The sequence below is a fragment of the Urtica dioica genome, chromosome 4 (genome assembly GCF_054948205.1).
Source record: "Urtica dioica subsp. dioica isolate 48M chromosome 4, U.dioica_male_clone48M_v1_H2, whole genome shotgun sequence".
NCBI classification, from domain to species: Eukaryota; Viridiplantae; Streptophyta; class Magnoliopsida; order Rosales; family Urticaceae; genus Urtica; species Urtica dioica.
Genome location: NC_142759.1, coordinates 12,383,163 through 12,407,459, shown reverse-complemented (window position 1 = coordinate 12,407,459; position 24,297 = coordinate 12,383,163). Strand labels below are relative to the sequence as shown.

At 32.9% G+C, this 24,297-nt stretch overlaps 1 protein-coding gene and 2 long non-coding RNA genes across 3 annotated transcripts; all 3 read right to left on the bottom strand.

The window, feature by feature from the left end:
* Positions 1 to 858: 858 nt before the first annotated feature.
* LOC149400513 (PLATZ transcription factor family protein) lies at positions 859 to 2,676 on the bottom strand. The gene is made up of 5 exons (XM_089612709.1): positions 2,483 to 2,676; positions 2,220 to 2,393; positions 2,071 to 2,145; positions 1,730 to 1,870; positions 859 to 1,664 (listed from the first exon to the last, which is right to left on the bottom strand). The coding sequence occupies exons 1-5, from the start codon at positions 2,483 to 2,485 to the stop codon at positions 1,353 to 1,355; spliced, it is 705 nt and encodes a 234-aa protein (XP_089468835.1). The 5' UTR covers positions 2,486 to 2,676; the 3' UTR covers positions 859 to 1,352.
* A 14,113-nt stretch (positions 2,677 to 16,789) lies between these two features.
* LOC149400512 (uncharacterized) lies at positions 16,790 to 17,881 on the bottom strand. Its single transcript, XR_016296748.1, has 3 exons — positions 17,697 to 17,881; positions 17,530 to 17,613; positions 16,790 to 16,887 (listed from the first exon to the last, which is right to left on the bottom strand). It is a non-coding gene; the product is annotated as an uncharacterized LOC149400512 (long non-coding RNA).
* A 1,919-nt stretch (positions 17,882 to 19,800) lies between these two features.
* Positions 19,801 to 20,858, bottom strand: LOC149400511 (uncharacterized). Its single transcript, XR_016296749.1, has 3 exons — positions 20,474 to 20,858; positions 20,320 to 20,390; positions 19,801 to 19,888 (listed from the first exon to the last, which is right to left on the bottom strand). It is a non-coding gene; the product is annotated as an uncharacterized LOC149400511 (long non-coding RNA).
* Positions 20,859 to 24,297: the final 3,439 nt, after the last annotated feature.

Here is a 24,297-nt window from a genome sequence, read left to right as displayed (position 1 = left end):
ATTATCTTACAAATCATATAATTCGTTCGGTATATAGTTTCATATTAATATTCAATTAAAAAAATAGTCTAAATTATTTTAGTACTCGTACAATTTCTTGGTCATGGAAAAAGTTATAAAATATGCTTAAAATGAATCAAGTTCCCAAAAAAAATATTTATTTAAGTATATTTTTTAGATGTTCAAAAAAAAATATCTAGTCAATCGTTTCTCCTGCCCGTCAAAGCATATATAGAGGGACATTGTCTTGGGGAAGTAAAACTACTAATAATAATACAATTGAATGGCATGGGCTTTTCAAATTTTGTCACTACTATGTCTCTAAATGGGAGCAAACTAAATAGGTCCCAACTAAGTAGAAAGAAAAATAAGCCAAATAAAGTTAAGAAATAAAGGCTTGGTTTATTGACTTATTAATGGATCTTCATATATATATATATAAAAAAAAAAATCAAAATATTGTCATACTCAGTATCTTTGTTTGTTTGAAGGTTTAAATACTTTTTAATATTTGACCATCGCTAATGAAAAATAATACATTTTTTTTTCGTCAGCATGTACCCTTATTTTTTTTTACCAATTATATGTGGTATATTATATACCACATATACCGTATATAGCATTACGTACGGTCATTTTTGTATTGAATTTGTTATCATTTATCGTTTTTATTAATGTAATAAATTAAATATTATTAATTATACATTTAAATTTCAGTGTTTTTTTAAGGCTAAATTTCAATGTTTAAGACGCATTTTTTTTTTCTCTTTCAAATTTCCTTCTTAAACCATGGCTGGCTGACATAAAAATATTAGGCTAATCATCCCAAATTTACTTTTCAAACTTCTATTCTCTATCTCTATGATCATTTCATCCTTGGAATTGACAATTATACAGGTCTGCACTTAGCTGCCATCCATTCATTTACTAGAGAACCACACAACACAAACAAAATTTAACAAGAAATGTTCCAAACAAAAAGGCAAAATTACAAATATCTAATATATATATATATAGCCAACTACCTTTGTCAATAAATATTACTCATATTATAACGCCTCTCGTCTGAATTTCGACACAACACTCAGCAGCAGCAGAGAGCGAAAGAAAGAAAAAGAGCCTCAACTCAAACAAAGAAAAACAAAAATTAAGGAGGTCTTTCTTTTTCCTTCTTTAATCCGTTTTCCACATTTTTTTTTCTCCCCCCACATCTTAATTATAACTAAAACCAAACCCCCCAAAAGTATAAACATCATTACAAAAAAAAAAAAAAAAAAAAAAAAATCTAAAAACCATCCCATCCCATACTCTCTCTCTCTCTCTCTTCCTATCGACACAACAGAATTGATAATTCAATAAAGCGGAGACCTCTGTGGATTCCCTTTCCGGCGCGCCGCCGCCGAAATCTCGGACGCCGGCGAGAAAGCCGGACGGCACGGCGCCCGGTACGCCGACACGTTGCTCCTCTTCCGCCGCACCACCTCGGAAACCGCGGTGGAGCCGACGCTTCCTCCGGCGGCGGCGCTCCCACCGGAACCGGAAGAGGCAGCCGGCTCGAGCACCGACTCCGGCGTCATGATCCCCTCCTCCGGCAGCGACAAGAACTTGCACTCGTACACGTAGTCCCTCACACCACCCTCCTCAGTCCTCATCAGATACTCAACCTGTTCACAATTCAAACATTAGCCAAATAATCAGAAATAAAATTTAATTAAAAAAGAAATTGAACCTTGCAGGAGAGAGAGCAAAAGAGGTATGGGTCTTGAAGGCTTCTGTCACAGGTACAGCAGATATTGCCGGAGCCTCTAAAAGTCCTTGTCTGAGGCCTTTGGTTCAAAAACACCACTTTCGCACTGTTCGTTGTGTACGACTACACAAACCATATTACACAAATATTAATAAGTTGCAAAATTCAAACTCACTGTTCTCAGAAAAATGAGAGAACAATTCAAAAAAAACATGGGTCTTTGTTTTTTTTTTTTACTCTATGGACCACCACAAAGCACATAGGCTACATAGCAAAGCGAATCAAGGATGGTAATTAATTTTAATTAAATTAAATTAACTTACTTGGACATAAGCACAGTCAAACAACTTGGTGGCATCGTCCAGCCTTATCACGTCATGATAAACATACCTCCTGATCTACACACACCAACAGACAACGATTTTCAGACTTTGATTACGTAATTGGAATGTAATTAATTACAATATTATACCTGAAGGAGGCGGTGAGAGCGATGAGGAGGCAAGCAGTGAGGGCAGAGACTGAAGCAACAGTCGAGACAGTAAATATTCTTCTCGTTCTTCTTAGCTTCTTCGTGAATTATGCAAGCGTTGTAGAACTTCTCGTTTAGAAGAGCCTCAAGCCACCCAGGAAACACTTGATCCGACTACGCACACACCATGTACAACATCAATTATTTTTAATTAACTCGCTAATTAAAAATTCAAACGCAAAATTCAGAATTCGAAATAGTACCATGGTGGTGATGATGATGATGCTTGTGTGTGTGTTTGGCCAAGTTTTGATTACAGAGAGAGAAGAAGAAGAGAGAGAGTGAATTATGGAAGAGAAAGGATTGGACTTTTAGTAGAGAGAGAACGGCGCTGGCAGAGGAGAGTGTATTACTGTCACCAATGAAATTTTACAAACTATTTAGAGAGAGAGAGAGAGAGAGAGAGAGAAAGAATGAATTATAAGCTGTCCTCTCATTTATAGAGAGGTGGCGTGGTCTACTACTACTACAAAATAGAAATACAATGTTTTTTTTTTTTGTCTTTTTTCCACACTAAAACAATTCGTGTGTATATTTATAATTCATAGGAAAAATGAACAAGTGTTTTTGTGCGTTGCTTTGATTTCTCTAGAAGAAAAAAAAAACCGTGTTTAAGTATAGTTATTATAAGTGAATGTATTCTTGCGAACGAATAATTTTTGTTAATTTTTTTTTGCCATGTGGCGTGCTAGCGTAATTTCGTCCCTTGAATTTCGGAATTTTTTTCTTTAATTTATTGTTGATGACTTGATGTACGTGAATGTAATATGATTTTAAAGTTTCAATAAGTTGTTATTAATTTATCATTATTAGTTTTTTTTTTCGTACATGAAGAATGTGACATATCCATATATGCGTGATACAAACAGTAATATGCATGGATCACTCTGATATTGGCCAAAGTATGCAGATAGAACAAAAACACCAAATTTTGGGAAATAGAGAAAAACAAATAATTGGTATATGATAATAATAAGATATGATACAGGAAATCATGATATTACTTTTTTTTTCTTCTGCATTTTCCAATTCCAATTATGTTGCTTGCATTTAGTAGTGTTTTTTTTTCAATTTTTTGCATAAAATCAAATGACTATTATCGAAGAAAGGATTGTGCTCATATATTATTAAGCGCCCATTTCCCCAAAACCCATAAAACCCTAACCAAATGGTTCTCTATGAATGGTCGACTTGGTGGCTCAGTCTCTCCCTCTCTAAAACTGTGCTAAGTGCTAAATGACAAGACAACGAACAGTGACTTTTCTCAGTTCTCGGTGGAAAACGGTAAAAAAAAACTATGAGCAAGTGGGATTACCCGCATATAAAATTATGAATTTCAGATCACAATTACTGTTTTACCCCCACCATCACTTTTCAATCTTTTCGTTTCCCGGACTGGAAGATTACAAATTTACAATTTCCATTACATTTAGCCAAACATGTGATTATTGATTAGGTTGCTAGTCGACAGATACAGAAATTTTGTGATATATTTTTTGGGGATGTTTGAATCTAAATTGGGATTCTCTGTACAATCTTGCGGGCAATGTAACGAGGTTAATAAGGACAGCTTTTTTGTTGGTCAAATGGAACTGTATAAATTATAACAAATAAAAAAAAAAATTGGAACCGTATAAAACATGGGGTTTTTCAGATTTTTTGTAATTCGATAATTGAAGTCAAGTAAATTTATATGATTTGTTATGGAGAAGATTTATGCTATAAAAGTAATATAATAATTAAATGATAGGTGTTTTAGGTTACCCTTTGTTGATTTATAGGCTTTTTATATCTTAGTTAGCCCATGATGTTGTGTAATGTGTATTTGTACTTGAAAATTGCTACTTATTATTACGACAAAATAATATACATGCCCTGTTTTTGCTAACACGCGAATTTCTTATTTATTATATTTTACATTTATATATATTTAAATTTTGTTACGTACATGCTTCAATAAAAAAAATTCTCTAGCGAGTCCAAAAATAATTTATGCTGTAAAGTCAGACAATACATATATAAGGGTTTGAGTTCCACTACTAAAAGAAAGTTATGGAACTCCATTTGCGTTCATGTGGACGAAGAACATTATTACTGCCATCAAAAGCATATCAGAGATTATTAGGGAAAAAAATGTACATATATAGACGATAGAGAGACAAAAAGTCCGATACATATGCGTATATTGTATAGTGAGAGAGAGAGTCATATAATGTGTTCCACTTCCATGTTATAGAGAAAAGCGCTTGCAGGCTATTTTTGGAATTTGAGAGAGAGAGAGAGAGAGAGAGAGAGAGAGAGAGAGAGAGAGGGGATTCCAAGATAGCAGACAAAGAGGGAATAGGCAAATGGAAAGAGATCACTTAGACCCGTACGCAATGGCCATCATCAACAGCCTTTTACCCCCCAATACCAGTTTTCATCAGTATTCAGATTCAGTGATCTTCAGAAATTTATATATATATTCTTAAGATGCCTCTCAAGTTTCAACATTAGTATGTGGGTATCCCATTTTTACTGAAATTCAGCTTTATTTTTTTTGAATCACTTACTGAATAATTAGTTGCCCATAGGCATGATAGTCATACCTCATACCAAAGAAAATAATTTACAAGTATCTGAAATTTCATTGATGGAATAAAAGTGAAAATATTTTAAATGAATAAGTGAAAATATATTAATTTGAAATGTCAACCTAAATATTTTAAATGTATAAGTGAAAATAATTGATATTTGCGTGTCATAACTATACTGATTTAAGAGACCGAATATATAACCGAGAAGAGTTGTCCATCTTTTTTCTCCTCTACTTTTTTTTTTCTATGTGCATCTCTAATGTTTACAAATCCATTTTCTTCTTCCTCAGATTGCCCCTGAGTCTCTGGCCGCTGCTGTAGGTCTAACCAGTGGAGGGCGTCGGACCCATAGGGAGTCTTGCTTGCGATGGGTTTTAGTTTCATGTCCGAAATAAGATTTTCTTACTTTGCATCTACGATCCCCTGCCTTCCCATCTCTCACATTTTCCCACAACCACTTTGTTTTCTTCGACGAAACTCCATCAAGTCCGGCCCAACCTGTAGGATTTTAAAGTCCTTGCTTTATGACTCATTTTCAAGAAGACCCAAAATAAAATTTGATGAAAAATTAAACTATTAGATAGTCACATTTCATTTCAAGGATTCCAATATGGATTAGAGTAATGCATTGATGATGCGCTACCTAAAACTCATTTAAAGACTAATATATACATGTATGTATTAATAAAATCCATTTAATAAAACTGGCATATTTGATTTATACTCCAATATATATTAATGATACTCCATTACTCGATATATTTATGGAGTGTCCACTAGTATAGCATGTTCGTTAGTAATAATCCTCAAGGCTCATCTTGTAGCAAGAACGGTGTATATTATTTGTATATATCCTTCAAGCTACATATTATCCCTCTTATCATTGATTCTGTAGCGAAAGATTCTTTTGCTAATCTTATTACGATATTGTGCACAATTAATTGATTATGGAATGAGCTATTAGGAGAACGAATATTTACTCTCTTTTAGGAATGGTGAATTTCATATAGATAAATCCCTTTGCTCGTTGATCATACCCAAACTCCCAAAACATAAGTATCCAGGCATGGTTCTAGCTATTTGCGAGTGAATCAAAGAGCCTAATTATACAACCTCAAAGTCTAGGAACATCTCAAGATTTAGATTAATTCCCACTATGACCACCGTTTGTGACCTAACACTTTGTCATAATGGTTACTTAAACGACACATCTAAACAATATTTTTCCAAGTCTTGAACATACAATATGCACATAATTCTTCCACTAAGTGAACCTACACTTGAACCGCATATGTGATGTTTAATCTAGCTACTCAATCGTAGATTAATCATTTACCAATTTAAGTGTTACAATTAGACTCGAATATTTCATATCATGATATAAATATATAAATTAGTTACTGTAGAAGACTAAGAGTTTGGATTAATATTAGATTTCTCAATTTTTAATTAACTAAAATCATCTCTCTCTCTCTCTCTCTCTGATAAAAAAAAGTCTACTTTTATTAAATTCATAAACAAATATTGCATTCTTTTTTTTAGGGGAAAAAGGATATGATATCATTAAACCAGCAAAAAGGACTTAATATTCTTCCTAATACAGTCTTCAAGCCACACAGGGCTGACCAAGCACCACAAATCAAGACTTAACGTGCTTAAACGAGTTTTAGAATATTGCATTCTATTCTCGTAGGCAATGAACTCTAACACTAGAAAGAATGTTGTGACCATTATAATACCACGCCCTCGCCTAACCATAACTCACTTAGCCATCCCTAACACGCTCTTATCTAAAACCTTGAGATGATGAGACTAAGACAACCCTCTCATGTGTTCCTCTTAAAAAAATTGCATATAACACACCCAGCGAACTCGAAATCTCGGTAAGACCTCACACACCAGCCCGAAATAAACCAAAAACCCGGGGATAAACCTCTCTCGTACAAAGAGAAAATACTCGACAAACGATAAAACATACATTTGTCTGGACAAAAGAAGGAACAGGTTTCCGTTCTCTCAAATTGTCATCGACTTGTGTGGTAAGGGCAAAATTTAATTACGCATCCCTTTGTAAGTTTGACCTTAACGCATTTTGTAATTGAGTGATTGAATGAATTCATTTTCTTCCATTTGTGTTCATGCATATATCTATATGAAAGGCAAATTCAGAGCTTTTAAAATTGGCGTGCAACCATAGATTACGATAATACAAAGTTTATGGATGGACATAATTGATATCCTTTAGTGTATATTATGAAAGGAAAAAGAGTATTTATCATTTCTACCAAAAATTTTGTGCAAATCTTACATTAACGAAGACCAAAAATGCATCTAAATTCATTCTATCACATATTATTATATTTCCATAAACATGAAATTAAATTCCATGAATCAAGGAAATAAAATAATCCACTTAAGGAGATGACGGTCAACTTTTGTTTTTTTGTTTTAAAAGGCAATTCAAAATGGATATATTGATAAAAGTCAAAGATTTATATTACTATAATAGCGCGGAGAAAATTCAAAACTACTACATAAAGAAGATGAGAAATTGACCACAAACAATCATAAATACAATAAAATAGCATGTGGATTACACTCTACGCAGATAACTATTCATTATCAGATTATTATACGAATCACGAGTGAAAACTCGCTATTCAGCTGTTGTAGATTGCAGTTTTAGAGATCTTTCCTGACTGAAATCCACGCACAAAGAAAATCATATCTTAGATCTGATATTCAAATCTGAAGAAATATTCAAAATCTATCCGACTAAAGATCAGGCGGTACAAAAACCAGATCAAATAAGTCTGGATTATTCATACATAATCAAAAGAAAAGGCAAAACATGAAGAAGAAAATAAAAATAAAAAAATGAAAATATATTTCTCTAGGTCGAGATTCCTACATTAATCGAGATCACCGGAGTCTCCGTATCTCAGTGGAGGCGATCATACCAAAAATTAAAAGTTCAAGTGCAGCAGCTAGATTTTTTTATACCATTTTGATGACGATCAATCTAATAATTCAATATGATATATAAAATCACATATAAGATGAGAATACTTTTCATAATTTTAATTATATGGGTGTGTACCATGATAATCAAACCAAATATTTGGACGTATTTAGCTTTCTAATATAGAGTTACTTGAGGCAAAAGTCTGAGACAATTTTTCGACAATCTTGTGGAAAAAAAAATTTCTCGTTCAAATCAAAATTAGGCCCGGGACCTAATAGATCAATGTAAATACAAGCTTTAATAAATAAAAAATTTGTTGCAACTAGTCAATCCCTTAATTTATTTTAATATTTTAATCAAAGTTTCATTTTGTTAATAAAATAATTCATCAGACCGAAGTAAATTAAATTAACTAAACAGTTAATTTAATTTGTTTCGATTTGATGAGTTATTTTATTAATAAAATAAAAATTTACTTATTTTTTTTTAAAAGAACATGGGTTATTGAGATATTGGTCTAATTGTCCCGTCAATACATTTATTAATATTAATATCAAAATTTAATTTATTACATACTCGATGGATGAAGGCTACGTTTGAGACTCAAAAAATAAGAGAAAAAATAAAAAAATACAAGGGAAAATGAAAATATGAGGGAAAGCAAGAGGTAAAATTAAAATTCTAGATTGTATTTGTAAGTCATGGAAAGTATAAGGGAAAATTGAGGAAAAAGTAAGAAAGATCACACAAACGTGGTCCCCATATATCAAATTTAGAGGGATTCTCATTTTCCATCCAATTTTTTTTCGAGAAAATGAAATCTCTACTTTAGTTATACATTTTCTCTCTCACTTTTCCTCATACTTTCATTTTCATCCTATTTTACCTCCATCCAAACAACCAAAAGAAAATAGGAGAGATTCCATTTTCATTTCCCTCCTATTTTCCGAGTTTCAAACGGAGCCAAAATGATGAAGGAATTCTCTTCATTTGCACATAATATATTGACTGGTTAATTCAATAGACATTAAATCAGTCCATTTGGATGTCATCATATACACCCTTCGAAAGTTTCAATGATTAAAGTAAAATATTAAAATCACACTTTGTATTTAATTTCTCCGTTTTTTTTAAACACCCGAGCTTGAGAACAGACTTGTTTAAACAATCAACTATAAGAGCAGTTTATATAAATAAAATATAGAATATAACCAATTTACACAATCAATGTGGTTATTTTGAGTGGTCAAACCCTTACGAAAAAAAACCCACCACGCCCCTTATTCAATAACTTATAAAATTACTTTGATTTACAAGGAATAAATGACACGATCTTTATCTTTTACCATCTTCTTCAGATCCGTCCAAAGAAGGCTAATTCAATAACACATTGTCTTCACACGACGTCTTTGATTGCTCTTCTATTCTCCAAGCCTCGAGCCTTGAATATAAGCGCTTCCAGTTGATGTAATCTTCAGCCTTGTAAAACTCTTACAAAAATAAGAACGAATAATGGATGTAACAAAATGGTGGTGTGTATTCTAGAGAGCTTTTGGTTTGTTATATAGTCTCAGAAGTCCAAAAAATACGAGCTATTGAATATCCCTAATAATTCTCTATGCCATGACAAAAAAATCTTTTTTATGCGACAAAAAATCGCATCTAAAAGTTCAAAAGTCGCATCCAATATTCTGTAGCTAAAGGTCCTTGATGCGACTTGTCGCATTCAAAAGTCATGGATCTTTGGATGTGACAGTTGTTGAATTCCATCTTAAAACCAATTGATACTAAGTAAAGAGACTCAACTGTTATTTAAACACATGTCCATTCACACACGCAACCAATGTGGGACTATTCCCCTTCGATACTCCCACTCACGCTTAACGTGACCAGGTCGAGTAACAATCACTCTCATGCTACGCGTGGGCCATGCCAAATTTAAGTTGTGTGAATGTACAAGGCTCTGATACCATGTTGAATTCCATCTTAAAACCAATTGGTACTAAGTAGAGAGGCTCAACTGATATATAAACACATGTCCATTCACATACGCAACCAATGTGAGACTATCCCCATTCAATAACAATCACATCTAAATCAATTACGGATGGCAGGAATTGATAGATTTAGATGCGACATTTGGCATCCAATTGGTAGTAAAAATAGTGATTTAGGTGTCACTGTATTATAAAGCTACGTCAAATGTATATAAAATATAACTTTAATCAGCATTATAGTCCGTGTGGCATAGAATATAAGAGAGGATTTGCTTTGGGAAATTACTCAACGAAAGAAGAATAAAAGAGGGTTTATATTTCTGAAAGTCCAAGTCAAAGGAAAAACAAGAGTGAAACATTTTCCACTTTATTAAATGAACGAATAAAAGAGGAAAATTTATCCCACTAAAATTTTTGACTTTTGGATGCAACAAAGTTGTATCAATATCCGGTGACACTTTTAAATGCGACATGTCGCATCTAAATATTAAAGATCTAATTTGAAATTACCACTTTTTTGTGAGGCTCGGTGTCACATCCAAAAGTATTTTAAATACCACTTGTCGCAGCCAAAAATCATTTTGTCCTAATGCTAACACAACACAACTTGATTATTTGTTTCACTCTTTTAAGCTTTTGTCTTTGTATAAATAGACGACTTGAATCTTCACTGTTGATATGGTTTATTCTTTTGAATAAAATCTATAAATTTATAACTAAATATCTTACTACGAAGTTATTAAGCTACCGAGATATTCTGCTAAAATAATTCAAACATATTCTGATCTAACAAACTTATTCTCTCGTGTAAATGTTAGTTTCATTGAAAAGTGACACAATTACAAGAGCAACAAAATCAAATAAATCTAACAAATACACATTATAGTGACGTAGTTAATCACTATCAATGAATTAAGATAATTTTTTTAATTAATACCAATTTACTATGAGGTGACAAAGTAATGATTGACATAAATTACAAATTACAAATAAGTATAATTCATATATATATATATATATATATATCATTGATAGTGATATATATATATATATATATATATATATCATATTATCATAGATTCATAAGGTGGTAACCCTTCCAATTAGTGCTACACAATAAACAAGAGCTAAAGAATAACACACTTGTGTTATGAACTTATTCCATAGTTGGAGAAGTAAAATGATCGTATTAATATGGTCTTTTGAAATTCAGACCAGAAGATAAACCAATTCTTGTTAATTGTTATTGAAAAACAAACTATTTCTTGTGGAGATCAGAACTACAGTAAATCAAAAGAGAAGGATGGGTAACACAGAGTTGATCAAGTGAATAAGAGAGAGTAATGTGGTGAATATAATTGAGGGCTGAAATTTCCCCAAGATATTTCTTTTAGAAAACTAAATTGTAAATCATTATTGACGCAAAATACCTATACCATTGTTATTTATATATATCATTTTAAAGTCATTATTCATAAAAATACACATGTACATCAACTTATCTTTGACATATACGTGATTCAATTTCCATTATGTATAAACTAATGCTTATAACAATTTACACTTGTACACTCATTTCCCAATCTAAATAACTTATCAAGTAAATCATGGAGGCTACGTTTTTTTTATTTTATATTTGTAAGACTATTAAATTGTTACTATTATATGTATAAGTATATATAACTCATAAACATAGTATAAAAATGTTAGGAATTTCATAAATCTATAGAAGAATCCGAATTCTGTGATAGCGAAAGGACTAATGATTTGATCGTATAGGTGATGCTGAAATTTGAAAGGATAGACATAGAGGTAATACACCCCACTTTATTACTGAGAAAGAAAAAAAAAATTCAACAACAACAACAACAACAATAATAATAATAATAATAATAATAATAATAAATTATTGCAATTTGACCAAATGCATCACAAACAATATTTTTATCAAGACATATTCCATCACCTTATATTCAATAAATAAATGATTTTACAAAGTCATTTTTGTCGACCATCGTAATTTTTGTTGGTTATTGTAATTTTCATGTATACGTTTGTTTCAAATTTTTGCAATATTTTTCGTTGCAATTTTTATCGATCACCATAATTTTTTATTTGCGTAATTATAGACGTGAAATCGACCACCAACATTTCAATATTTGGTTCTTACCGAGCGCAAAGAAGAAATCATATGATCAATTATTTTCCATTCCATTTTTCATGATAAAAACTGTACGTAGGCATTTTTTAAATAACTTGCTAACTACAATATTTTCGAATTATGTTCATGATATCTTCAAACACATTATTACAACGACAAGGTCATTTCGCTTAAAAGAAGGAAATTCTTTTATTGCCGGAAAAAATTGAAACCTAGAACAATAGCTCTTAAATTAATCATAAATAATTTCGACGCTTTGAAGTTTGAATTTCAAGAAACTTGTCAAAACTCAAAAAATATATATATATATATATAGACACACATATATATATATATATATATATATATATATATAAATTCAGTTTAAATTCACTTTCTATTTTTCTTCAAAAAAAAAAAAATCACTTTCTATTTATGTATTTTTTGATATATACTATCTAACTCGGAAATTGTATTAAAAAATGTTTTTTAAATCGTATAATTCAAAAAATCGGTCCACACTCAACTAAAAGTCGATTTTCTAGTGTGTAATTAGAATCTATCACATATATTATTAATTTGATTTATGTCAATTGCTTAGCAATACCACGATATTTCAGAAAATATAATCTCTTTGAAAAAATAATTTTCATAATTTTGTATCATATATATTTTCATGTTATTAGACCATCTTTAATGGTTTACTATAGAGACTTACTATTAAATAGCATAAAATTGAAGCAAGTAGCTTCACTATTGTTTTATATTTAAGTCATATTGTTTTGTAGAGCAAATTGGTTCTATAGAGCTAATTAGCTCTAGAAAAATTTGTTGGGTTGTTATTTGATGATGTTGATATGTGAGACTCATATAAGCAAAAAATGGTATTAGTTTACTTAATTATTAAGGGAGGTTCTTGATTAAGTGAATATAGCTTGAGAATCATAGGTGGCAACTGGCAAGTGAAGCAAAAAGTGATATTGACTTCACAATTAAAGATGCTCTTAGTCACTAAAAAAATTAAATAAAATGAGTTAGATGAAATATAACTGTATCTCTTTTTATCAGAAAATATATTTATAGCAGTGTGAGAAACTAAATAATATACTTATTATTTTCTTAACACAGTAATGTATTTGTCATTTTTTTAGTAACTAGATTTTTAAAAAGTTACCTATTCGTCAGTTTTTGTTTTTGTTTTTTTTTTATCTTGTATTCATGTTTACTATAATTGTGCTTTTAATCAATTACATCTACAATTTTATAGCCTACTATTTTTGTATGTCAAATTTAAGTAAACCAGCTTGATTATTATATTCGAATCAAGAGAAGATCAAAGAGCATTTACAGCGACCCAGGCCAACTGAAAACACATTCGTATCTTTTACACAGTAAAAGATCATGAAAAATGACAACTAGCTTTAACTCACACCACTCAATTTTCTTTTTCTATTTTATTAGCTTACAATTAATGGTAAATAAAGTGATCCGTAGTGTACAGAGAGACACGACGTACATGACACACATTTTCCCGTCAAAGTCCAAATAACGACAATTATTAAATTAAGATCCAATATATACACCCATATTCGCCGATCGATTGTGATTTGTGATATGTAATAAATGTACGGTAGTTAAAGTGTTTCTATTATAAATGGAAGTTTCTTACAGGTTTGTTTTTTGCTCACATATTTAGCAAAAATAATTATCAAAGATTAATCAGCATCGGCTGAGCGAGTTTTTTCTTTTGATTTTTAAAGCTGAAATATATCAAGGATAGTCCCACATCGACCGAGTATTACGATCCTGGACTCTTTATAAGGCTTGTGGGTTACTCCTTTAATTACCAAGTTTGGTTTTAGATGAAACCCCACGCCTTTAAGATGGTATCAGAGCGGGACCCATTCTCGGTTGTGGGCTACATGATCGGGCCTATACTTCACGCTCCCAGTGTCTGTGCCAATGTGTGTCTATGCGCGTGAAGGGGTGATACCATCTTAGAGGAGTAACTCAGGATCGTAAATATTCTAAAAACTTGAATTTCTAATTTATTTTTAATAACTCAAGTACTAATAAATTTTAATGGAAAATTAAAAATGGCATTAGTGAGTGATTTATTTATTTTTTTTTTTCTTACAGAAATCTGTTTGAAACGGTCAAAAGACAATAGTTGTACGGTATTATTTATATAAATAACCAATACAAACTCGTGAAAAACAAGAACGGGGAATAAAATATCACATCAACTCGAATTCTTCTATGAAGTATAAACAAATTTCTAAGTAACTAAGAGCATCTTTAATGGTTTCTTGCTTAAGAATTGTAGGGATTTACTTGCAAATATCAAAAATGTTTAGCTAGTTGCTTAACCATTGTTTTGCATATTGGCTATTGATTTAGCTAAGCAAATCTAAGCAAATTGGCTAATTTAAGCTAGTTGCTTAACTATTTAGCTCTAAAAAATCTATGTGACAAAAATACTATTTAGCTAAGCAATAGCCTAAGCTAAACCATTAAAGATGCTCTAAGCAATCAAAAATGTGTGAAGTGTTAAATAGCCAACTTTCGTGAATTATAGTTGAATAGCCATTCAAATATCTATCATCATGTACAAAATTTGAGCATTTCATATTTATCCCTTTGTGTATTACGTCAATATACTTACAATTAACAAAAAAATTTACAATAATAATTTTACTATATTCATCGCACTAAGACTATATATCTAGTGAACCCCCGAAAAAAATTCTTGTCCTGATGGTGGTGTGTTGTCTCTGTCTCTCGCACAATCTGAAAAATCTTGTTAACTTCTGATTTTATTTTTGCAATATATTTTGTCGTTGTATTCTTGTTAGCCTTAGTCAATTATACTTTCCAACTTTTTTTTTTCTTCTCATAGTTTTAATGGACTTATGATTAAAACTCCAACATTCATTAAATGATGTACATTTATTAAAAAATGAATTGTTTCTTAAACTGCTTACGTTTATTAAAATTGTCAATGTTTGCATCTATTAAATTTTGTCTAAATTTTGACAAATTGTTGGTTTCATTTCATGTATCAATATGTAAACTATTAAGTAAATGTAAAAAAGGAAAATGGAAAAGAAGAAAAATTAATTTCGAAAATAGCGGGTATTATAAATTTTCGATCTTCAAAATAGTCACTTTCATGTACACATATTGTCAAGTAGCAGGGAAATAAAAATCACAAATGATACATAAACACATCATCATATTTGAACACATGATCAAGTTACTGATCGAATACATCGTTTGGTCCTACATCAGATTATAATGCAAACTTTCAGACACTTCATTATAAATAAAACAAAAGTAGCATCACATAAATAAAACATGAGCCAAAGCAAACACTAATGATTGACACCAGTCAAACTACCAGGTTTAGCATTCAAAAACTAATTCGCAGACTAAGGATACACGGATTATGCTAGCTTTGCTTAAAGACCACTAAATATTGTTAGCTCTTTGTTGCTATTATGTATTCATTTTTTTTTTCCTAATTTGAAGTAGTAGCCTCCCAAATGATATTCTACAGTTGACTACAGAGAATCAATATGGTAAAATCAATCTTCAGTGTTTATTTAACTTTCAGATTACCATGAAAAAAACGGATTATGATATATTACAAATATTAACAAATATATATTATAAATTTTCAGACTAATACACGCAGTAAAGCCAACAACAATCCACATTCATCTTGGACATCATCAGAAATCAAAATGACCAAATAAGATCATATGACATGTTTTCACAAACAAGAACACATACAAACATTTAAAAAAAAAAAAACAAATTAGTAGCCAGAAAAGAGAACAAAAATTAGCAAAATAACTGATAGCCAAGCCAACGAAATACAAGTGATCATTGTAAATACAAATTAACAAGAATGCTAAAGCAAACCGCCAAACCAAACAATTCATCATATATAAAAAATAAAAACAAATACATATCATAATTCATATCTGACCAAGAGAAAAATTACATGGTCAAATAGCAGGTAAACTGAAACCAAAAAACCAATATGCGCTCAAAACAATTAGCAAGCCAAACCGAAAAGGAAGCACAACAAGGATTTTGCATACACAGGTACATGACGACATACAAGTGAGATATATCGAAAATGCTAATTTCAGACTAAAAAAAGACGAGCATGAATGAAATAACCAACCACCAAGTGGTCATTTAATAAGAACAGTAGTGTTGTTGTATTAATTCAAATACAAACGAAATGAAATACAAAAGTTGACATCGGACATTTGAGAGATCCGTGATCTCCCGCCACGATTTAACCTCATAATTATCTCATAATTATTTATATTATAGGCTAAACTTACTTCTAAGTATAAACTAGATTTAACCTCATAATTATCTCATTATTATTTTGATTCCCTAATATCAAAGGTCCTAACAAACTGACATTAGGACTCACAGTTCCCCACTCAACCACAAACATACTATGTCCATAAAAAATAAAAATTACTCTTGTTAATGCAAGCAAGCAAGGAAGAAAAAAATTAAAGAACAAGCAAGATGGAAAAAAAAACATGGAAATATGAAGATAAATTGAGAAAAAAGTGGATTATATTAAAAATAATACAAAAAGTAAGTAGTTGGGAATTTATCAAGGGAAAAAGATATCTTAAACTACTGAGAATGAGAAGTATAAATTTTATCTAATAAGTTGCCCCTGTGTGGCCTCTTATATTTTGCTAGCCATGAAAGAACTACCTTTTCCCTAAAATAAAAAAAGAAAAAAGAAAAAAAGAACTACCTTTATCTGAATGAAACTGTGACATGTTATTACAATAGATATTTACCAGACTATAAACATGGAACTATACATTCATTTGCTTACCAGTCTAAAGCTCCGAGTACAAAGTGATATATTGCCATATTCTCTGACCTATAAATATATACCAGTTTAGATCCTCGGACAAATTCATTGGTAAATGGTGAGCTGAGTCTGAAAAATGGCATGATGCTCACTTCACATTTCGAAAAACAGCTAAAAGTTGAATTATGTATTTAAAAGCAAGCTGATGAGTTCATTTTGAGCCTAAAATGCAAAAGCTAGTGAGGACTCATAATTCAACAACGGATTTGATACGAAAGAGAAGCATGATGAAATAACTTATCTCGTCAACACTTGAAGCTAACAAAGAATTTCCGGACCAACAACATTTAGACCGGTCATTTCTTCACAGATCAATTTCCTAGAAAACTTAATCTACCAGAAAACCACTTGCAGAGGATTACTTTTGACGAAAATATCATAATAGGACAGCTAATAGGGACCTGAACGAAATCTCTGTACATAATTGCAATGATATTCCAATACGAAAATGCATGAGTTTTATCACGTATTTGCAGTCAAGGCGATCATACCTCGACAGATGAGAGCCTTTGACTGCTAAAATAAATAGTTAATTCTTTAAAAATAAACTATGCCCTCCTTATACGATAAAAATAAATAGTTATTCTTTAAGTTCCTACATAGAATGTATGCTATGATTACTTAATGAACTAAAAGAAAGCGGTTGCGTACCCATTACACAAAGCCCTTATTCAGTCTGTCCGAAGAATTCAGTTGTTTCAAGTTACAACCCAAGAGCCACTATTTCTCAAACCACTGTGGCAGGGAATTTCAGGCCGAGTTACGAACCAAGTACAAACAATAAAGGAAAAAAATGGACAAGAAAGGGAAAAACATACTCTTGTCTCTCATCATCACCACGCTGCTCTCACATGTCATAACCACCGGAGCAAGGACAATCAGCACAATCAGAGCTGCTTTCAGAACAAAAGAAATAGTTTTTTCATGCCTTCTTTACCTATTCCTCTGAGAGCTTCCCCTTTCTAGTTTTGTCACGCCTAAATAAATATCAATTAACAGAAACCAAGTATTTATAACCCAACGTTATATAAAATTTAGGGAGCAGGGGATCAAGTTCTCGATTAAACATGTCCTCTCTACAATTTTCGATTTCAGATAATGACCGGATGTTCCACCTAAGTCGGCATAAAATATCTAATGTTTTGAGATACAATAGGTGGGATCACAACAAATACAATAAGGATGCAGAAGACTCGGTATTTATCTGCGAAAGACTCAGTATACAGAAGTAACAACGTCAAGCCTGAATACAATAAGGATGCACAAACACTCAGTCTTTATCTTCCAACTATACATAAGTATATTAAAACCGATTTATGTTTAGTCTTTAAAATCACATTTAAGCTTGGTCATACATGTTGGAATATACAGTAGATCATTGGCGCTTGGAAGTTCTTCAGTACAATTGGGTCCTAAATGCTTCCATCCCAATAGCAAAAAAAAGGCTACAAACAAAGTAACCAAGGGACAGCAGAACACGACAAGAATGGTTAAATTCTTAAACCCACACCCACACCCACACCCACACCCACACCCACACATTTATAATCATAGAGATAGTAAGAAAACACAAAAGTTAGACCAGAAAAGAAATATAAAACAAACTATACATACTCAATTGATAAACAAAATATTGAGAGCCTACCAAGGTCAAAGAACATTAAATTCTCTGCTGCATTGTACAAATATATATCACAAATAAGTTTGCAAAACCAATATTTGTTTTGTGGCAGAATCCAGATTGAAGAGAGAGTTTCCAAAGATTACAGGATGAAAGAATAAGGTTTTTTTTAAACATTTTCAGGTTTTCAGATTTACGAAAGGTGTTTTGAAGATAAAAGGACAAAAAAGAGTGTTTTTGAACATTTTAAGATTTAAGGGAGGGTTTTTCAAGAAGAAGGGTAAAAAAATAAGGTTTTTGAACATTTTCAGATTCATAAAGAAGGGTTTTACATAAAAGGAGAACAAAGACAGACCAACAAATAAATCTCCCACGTCGCATTTACACCATGTGATGGCCTGATCGCTCCTATGGTGTCACCACAGCGCTAGCTACACATACTCAACTGACAACATATGTAGAAGAGAATAGCAGCAACGGTGAACACAACAGTGTGCATCGACACTCATGCAGAGGCGACCAAGGCCAGACAGGCTTTTGAGGGAGGATCCAGTGGGAGACGAGCTCTGTTATGGTGGCAGCTTTGTTCATGTTTAAATAGGTTTTCAAAGCCCTCGACCAGAACTTTTGAAATAAGATAGGAAGAAAACAAATGAAGATGAAAACCTCTATAGAGATTTAATCGAGGAAAAGTCTTTTGAACAGAATAGGAAAAAAAATAAAACATTTTAAGAATTAAGACAGGGTCTTTTAGAAAATCATCTTCACCGCAGCTGCGTACGTTATGCTGACAACATATGTCAGAGAGCATAGCTTAAGAGGTGAAGATAACAATGTTCCATAACTCCAATAGAGATTTGATCGAGCGAAATGTTTTTAGCACAATAGAAAAAAATAGAACATTTTTGGATTTGAGACAGGGTCTTTTCAAAATCCATGAGTTGCCACTACACTGCTCTTCCGCATCTTCACAGCCGCTGCGTACGCTCTGCTGACAACACATGTCAAAGAGCATAGCCTAAGCGGTGAAGATAACAATGTACAACAACTTAGTAGAGATTTGATCAAGGAAAAAACTTTTTAACAGAAAAATATAAATTTTTGGATTTGGGAGATCGTCTTTAAAAAACTCCTTGAGCTGCCACAACACTGCTCTTCTGCATCTTCACAGCACTGAGTACGCTCTGATGACAACACATGTCGAAGAGCATAGCTTAAGCGGTGAAGATAACAATGAGCAACAACTCCAACAGAGATTTGATCGAGGAAATTTTTTTTTAGCACAATACAAACTAGAAAATTTTCGGACTTGGGAGATCGACTTTAAAAAAACTCCGTGAGCTGCCACAACACTGCTCTTCCGCATCTTCACAGCCGCTACAGTACGCTCTGATGACAACACATGTCGAATAGCATAGCTTAAGCAGTGAAGATAACAGTGTGCAACAACTCACGGTGGCAATGAGTTTTGTGAAGTTGAAAACTTTGGTAACGTATAAAGGCTGAGAAAGATTTTAAAAGCGCTAGACCGGCAATGGACGCAGAGGAAAGAAAAATTAATGCAGACAAAACTCTCTCTATAGATTTAACAAAGGAAAAATCTTTTATTCATTAAAAAAAAAAAAAAAAAAAAGAGCGGGCTTTTAATATAAAATGTTCTTTGTGTTGCAAGGGTTCATATTTTATTTTTACCGTGAGACAGAGGTTTTAATAAGCTCTATACCACAACTTTAAAATAAAGATAGCAAGGCAGAAAAAATAATATGAAAACACTCTTAATAGATTCAACCAGAAAAACAGAGATAGAAATGGTCACGTACCCAGGTCGCAACTTTCTTCAACTCGCCGCCCTCTATTTCACCACCTGATATGCGCTGAGTCTTCCTATCTTCTTCAAAATTGTAAATTCACACAAAAAACGTAAATTATAATACGTAACCCCAAACAATAAACGGCTAACAAACAAATTATTACCTGGTAAGGCTAGTCTCAGGATGGCTTGCTCCTCCAAGTCGACCACAAGGTCGCCGTAGGGCTCCACGACAATGGCACCACGGCGCTGCCCTTCCGCATCGCCACCGCACAGTGTCAATAACATCACGATGGACCATTATTGCGGAGCCGGCCACGGCGATCTGTGAAGTGTTTCGTCGGTCGTGAAAACTTTTCTTAAACCCCAAGAGAGGGAGAGGGAGAGAGACAAATCGCCTGAGGGCTCTGCGACAATGGCTCCACCGCGCTGCTCTTCCGCATCGCCGCCGCAGTGGCGATGACAGCGAGATGGACCATTGTGGCGGAGCCGATCGCGGCGATTTGCGGAGTTTTCTGCCGGACCTAAACCAGTTTCTCAAACCCTAGAGAGAGTGATGGACGAGGGAATTCGATGATTTGTGTATTTATACGTGTCTTCCGAAATTTGCGAACCCTTAATGATTTGTGTAAACTTTTTAATTAATGCTACTCGATAAATATCATTACCCTACTTAATTAATAACTTGTTTCCTTTTTTGTTTCTTTGTTTTTATTACTCTATAACGGAAATAAATATTACTCGTAATTAATGATACTAACTTGTTTCCTTTTTTAGCTTCTTGGTTTTTATTACTCTATAACGGATATAAAATGCTCCCAAACTCGCCGGGGCTCTAGGCGATTCAATATTTTGGGGTCCTATAATACTAATAAAAATTTAAATTTTCAGGGTAAAAAATGTAAATTTTTTAGAAAATGGATCAAAAGTGTAAATTTTTAGGGTAAAAAATGTAAATTTTCTTAAAAATAGACAAAAAGTGTTAAATAAATTTTTTTTTGGGCCCAACCCGATTGGAGGCCCAAGGCACAAGCCTTGCCCGCCTTAGGTCAGGGCCGGCCCTGATCTTTTGCATTAATTAATTTACTTTATATTATAAATACGAAAGGTAATGTTGGGTTTTGCTTGAGCTCGAAGTAGGAATGACATGAGGTATTACTCGATACCCGTTAACCCGCTCGTTATCCGGTCTAAACGGGTCGGGTAATGTTAAGCCGTTTTTTGGATTCAACATTTGTCGACAGTGTTGTGTTTGGAATAATCACGTGTCTAGTCTTGAATGAGCCCAAAATCACTATTCGAGATTTCAAAGGGCTCAAGGAAGTTTAAGACAATGCCCGAAACATCCGAGAGCTTCAGAGGAATCTTTGAATTGTGATTTTGGAAGAGAAGTCACTCTTCAACGTTCCAAAGGGCTCGAGGAAAGTTAAGACAATGTCTAACGCGTCCAGGAGTTTCAGAGGATCCTGGAATCGGATACCGGGTCGATGAGATTTTCTTCTTACTAAGTGAATAGCATGAGAATTGATTTCTCAAGCTCTTGGACACTTTTAGAGAGAGAAATATAATTTGGTTTTGTTGGCCTTGGTTTATGATAGAAAGTGTTTGTAAGAGAGTAAATATTATCTCTTCCAATCTATAGAGAACGAAAGTAAATTATTTATCTTTTTGTGTTTTTATTGTGTGAGTGGAGTGATTTTTCTCTTTATCTATTTTGGATCTCAAATGTTGTTTGTGAGAAAAATCTAGAGATAGAAGTGGAAGAAATATTTGACATGAGTTTGCTTAGTTTTTTATTTCTTGAGAGAAAATGGTGAAATGAACGGGGTATTTATAGAGTTTTGGAGATGTAAGGAGGGTTTTGAGTGAATTAGTGGGGCACAACCAAATTTTGGGTGTTTTTATGCTCTTGGGCGAGCAAAAACACTATCGGATAGAATTGATCTTGGGCGGATGATGTCATCGGACAGAGGGCGGATGACGTCATCAGGGAGTGGACAAAAAGGCTCGCGCGTGGCAGGCATGTGCAAGGTGTGTAGCACGCGCGTGGCAGGTGGATGGGGGTAGAAGTAAGCTGGTAGGGATCTTGGGCTTTTGCTTTGTCAGGCCCATGATTTTTTGGGCTTCAGAAAATCCTGACCCAACAGGTAATACCCGTTTGAAACGGGAAACCGGTAATACCCATTATTATCTAAACGAGTACGGGTACATGTATAGCTTAACCCGGCTCGCTAACTCGTTAACCCGGCCCGTTATAATTTTTAATTTTTTTTTTAAATTAGATACTTTTTTACTTTTAAATTGTTTGTTTTGTAACTACGAATTTTAACTTGCTTTAGTGTTCTCACTTAAAATTATATTTTGTCTCTAAATTTTAGTTTATAATTTATATTTAGCTTTATTGAGTGGTTTTTTTTTTTGAAAAAATGGTATGAAATAGCCAATTCAAAGTATGATTTTTGCAAAATAGCAATAGTTTTATTAGGTATAGTAAAATAGTCAATTAAGAGTACTACGACTTTTAATCTTGCCTCGATTAATTTTAATCCAGCCTTCATAAAACTTATATTCTGTCTTTATAGTTCGTTGGGATTAAATTTAATCCGGCCTAGATTAATCTTACTTGGGCTAGTTTGTTTATAGTTGACAAACTATTGCTATTTTGCAAAAGCTTCTATTGGGCTATATAGCCGCTGAACCCTTTTTTTTTTAACTGGGTTAACGAGTTTTGTAATTTCACACCCGCTATCCGGCAATGATTATCCGTAACCCGACCCGATTGAGAAAACTGATTAACGGGTATGTTTTTCTAACGGGTCGGATATCGATTTAGGTGCACTCGTTCATACACATACCCATACCCATTTCCATTACCAATCGAATACATAATTTAGTTGGATTATAAATTCATTATTTTAAATATTATAATTACAATTTCATTGTCGTTGGTCTTCGAATTCTATATATTTTACAAGTCAAATACTACAATGAATGCCATGTTTGAATTTAGAAACAAAAATCTTATGGATCATTCTAATATATGGATCTAAAAGAAGTAATATGTATTTAGTTGATTTGCGACACAAATATTCACATATGTTTGTAATACTTGAAAATTAATTTGTAACATTCGATTTCGGGCTAACACTTAAGAGCATTTGAGGTTCAACCCAATGTCGGATCTTGAGGTCTCTCACATGGCTAAGGTGTTCTCGTCTAGTCACTCCAACCTCATTGGAAAGGCTTGCTACGATTAAATCCTACAAATGAGAAAATAAATGATAAACTCACATCGGTATTGAAGGATTCTTTATGCGCTCTCCAACGCTCAGTATTAATTTTAGTATAATTAGGGAGGGAGAGAGAGAGAGAGAGAGAGAGAGAGAGAGAGAGAGAGAGAGAGAGAGAGAGAGAGCCTATGAGTCTCGCTGGTAATATTTTAGTTTGTTTGTGGAATTATTTTGGTAGAGTGTTGGGTGAAAAAAGAGCTTACCATCTCTTTGTCGGTTGGGTCTTAATTGTAGAGAAATATTGACTTCGAGTGATATGAACCTCGGCCGACTAAGCTCCGAGACCCGATACCCCAATAGCACAGCGACAGATCGTCTACAGTTTAGGAACGATGGTGGATCGATTGACGCCACGAACGGTTGCGAAAGACCGTCTGATGAGTCGGGTTTGAACGCCACAAGACTAGTCTTGATAAGTTCGATAAAAGTTCATAAGAACTCAAGAGAAGACTCTCATATTTTTTTATAAAAATCTGGATGTCCTTTCATTCAGCTTGAAACATCCTTTAAATAGGAAAATACAAAGCAAATTCGGAGTACATTGTTGCCCTAGTTTAAATGGGCCTACAAAACATTATTTAGGCCTGATAACATTAAAATTAAAAGCCTAACTTAATACCTAACACATATAGGCTTCATTAAGCATAACTAAAGCCCAAAAACACTTTAAAAAGACTCTAACTTCATCTATTATTTTA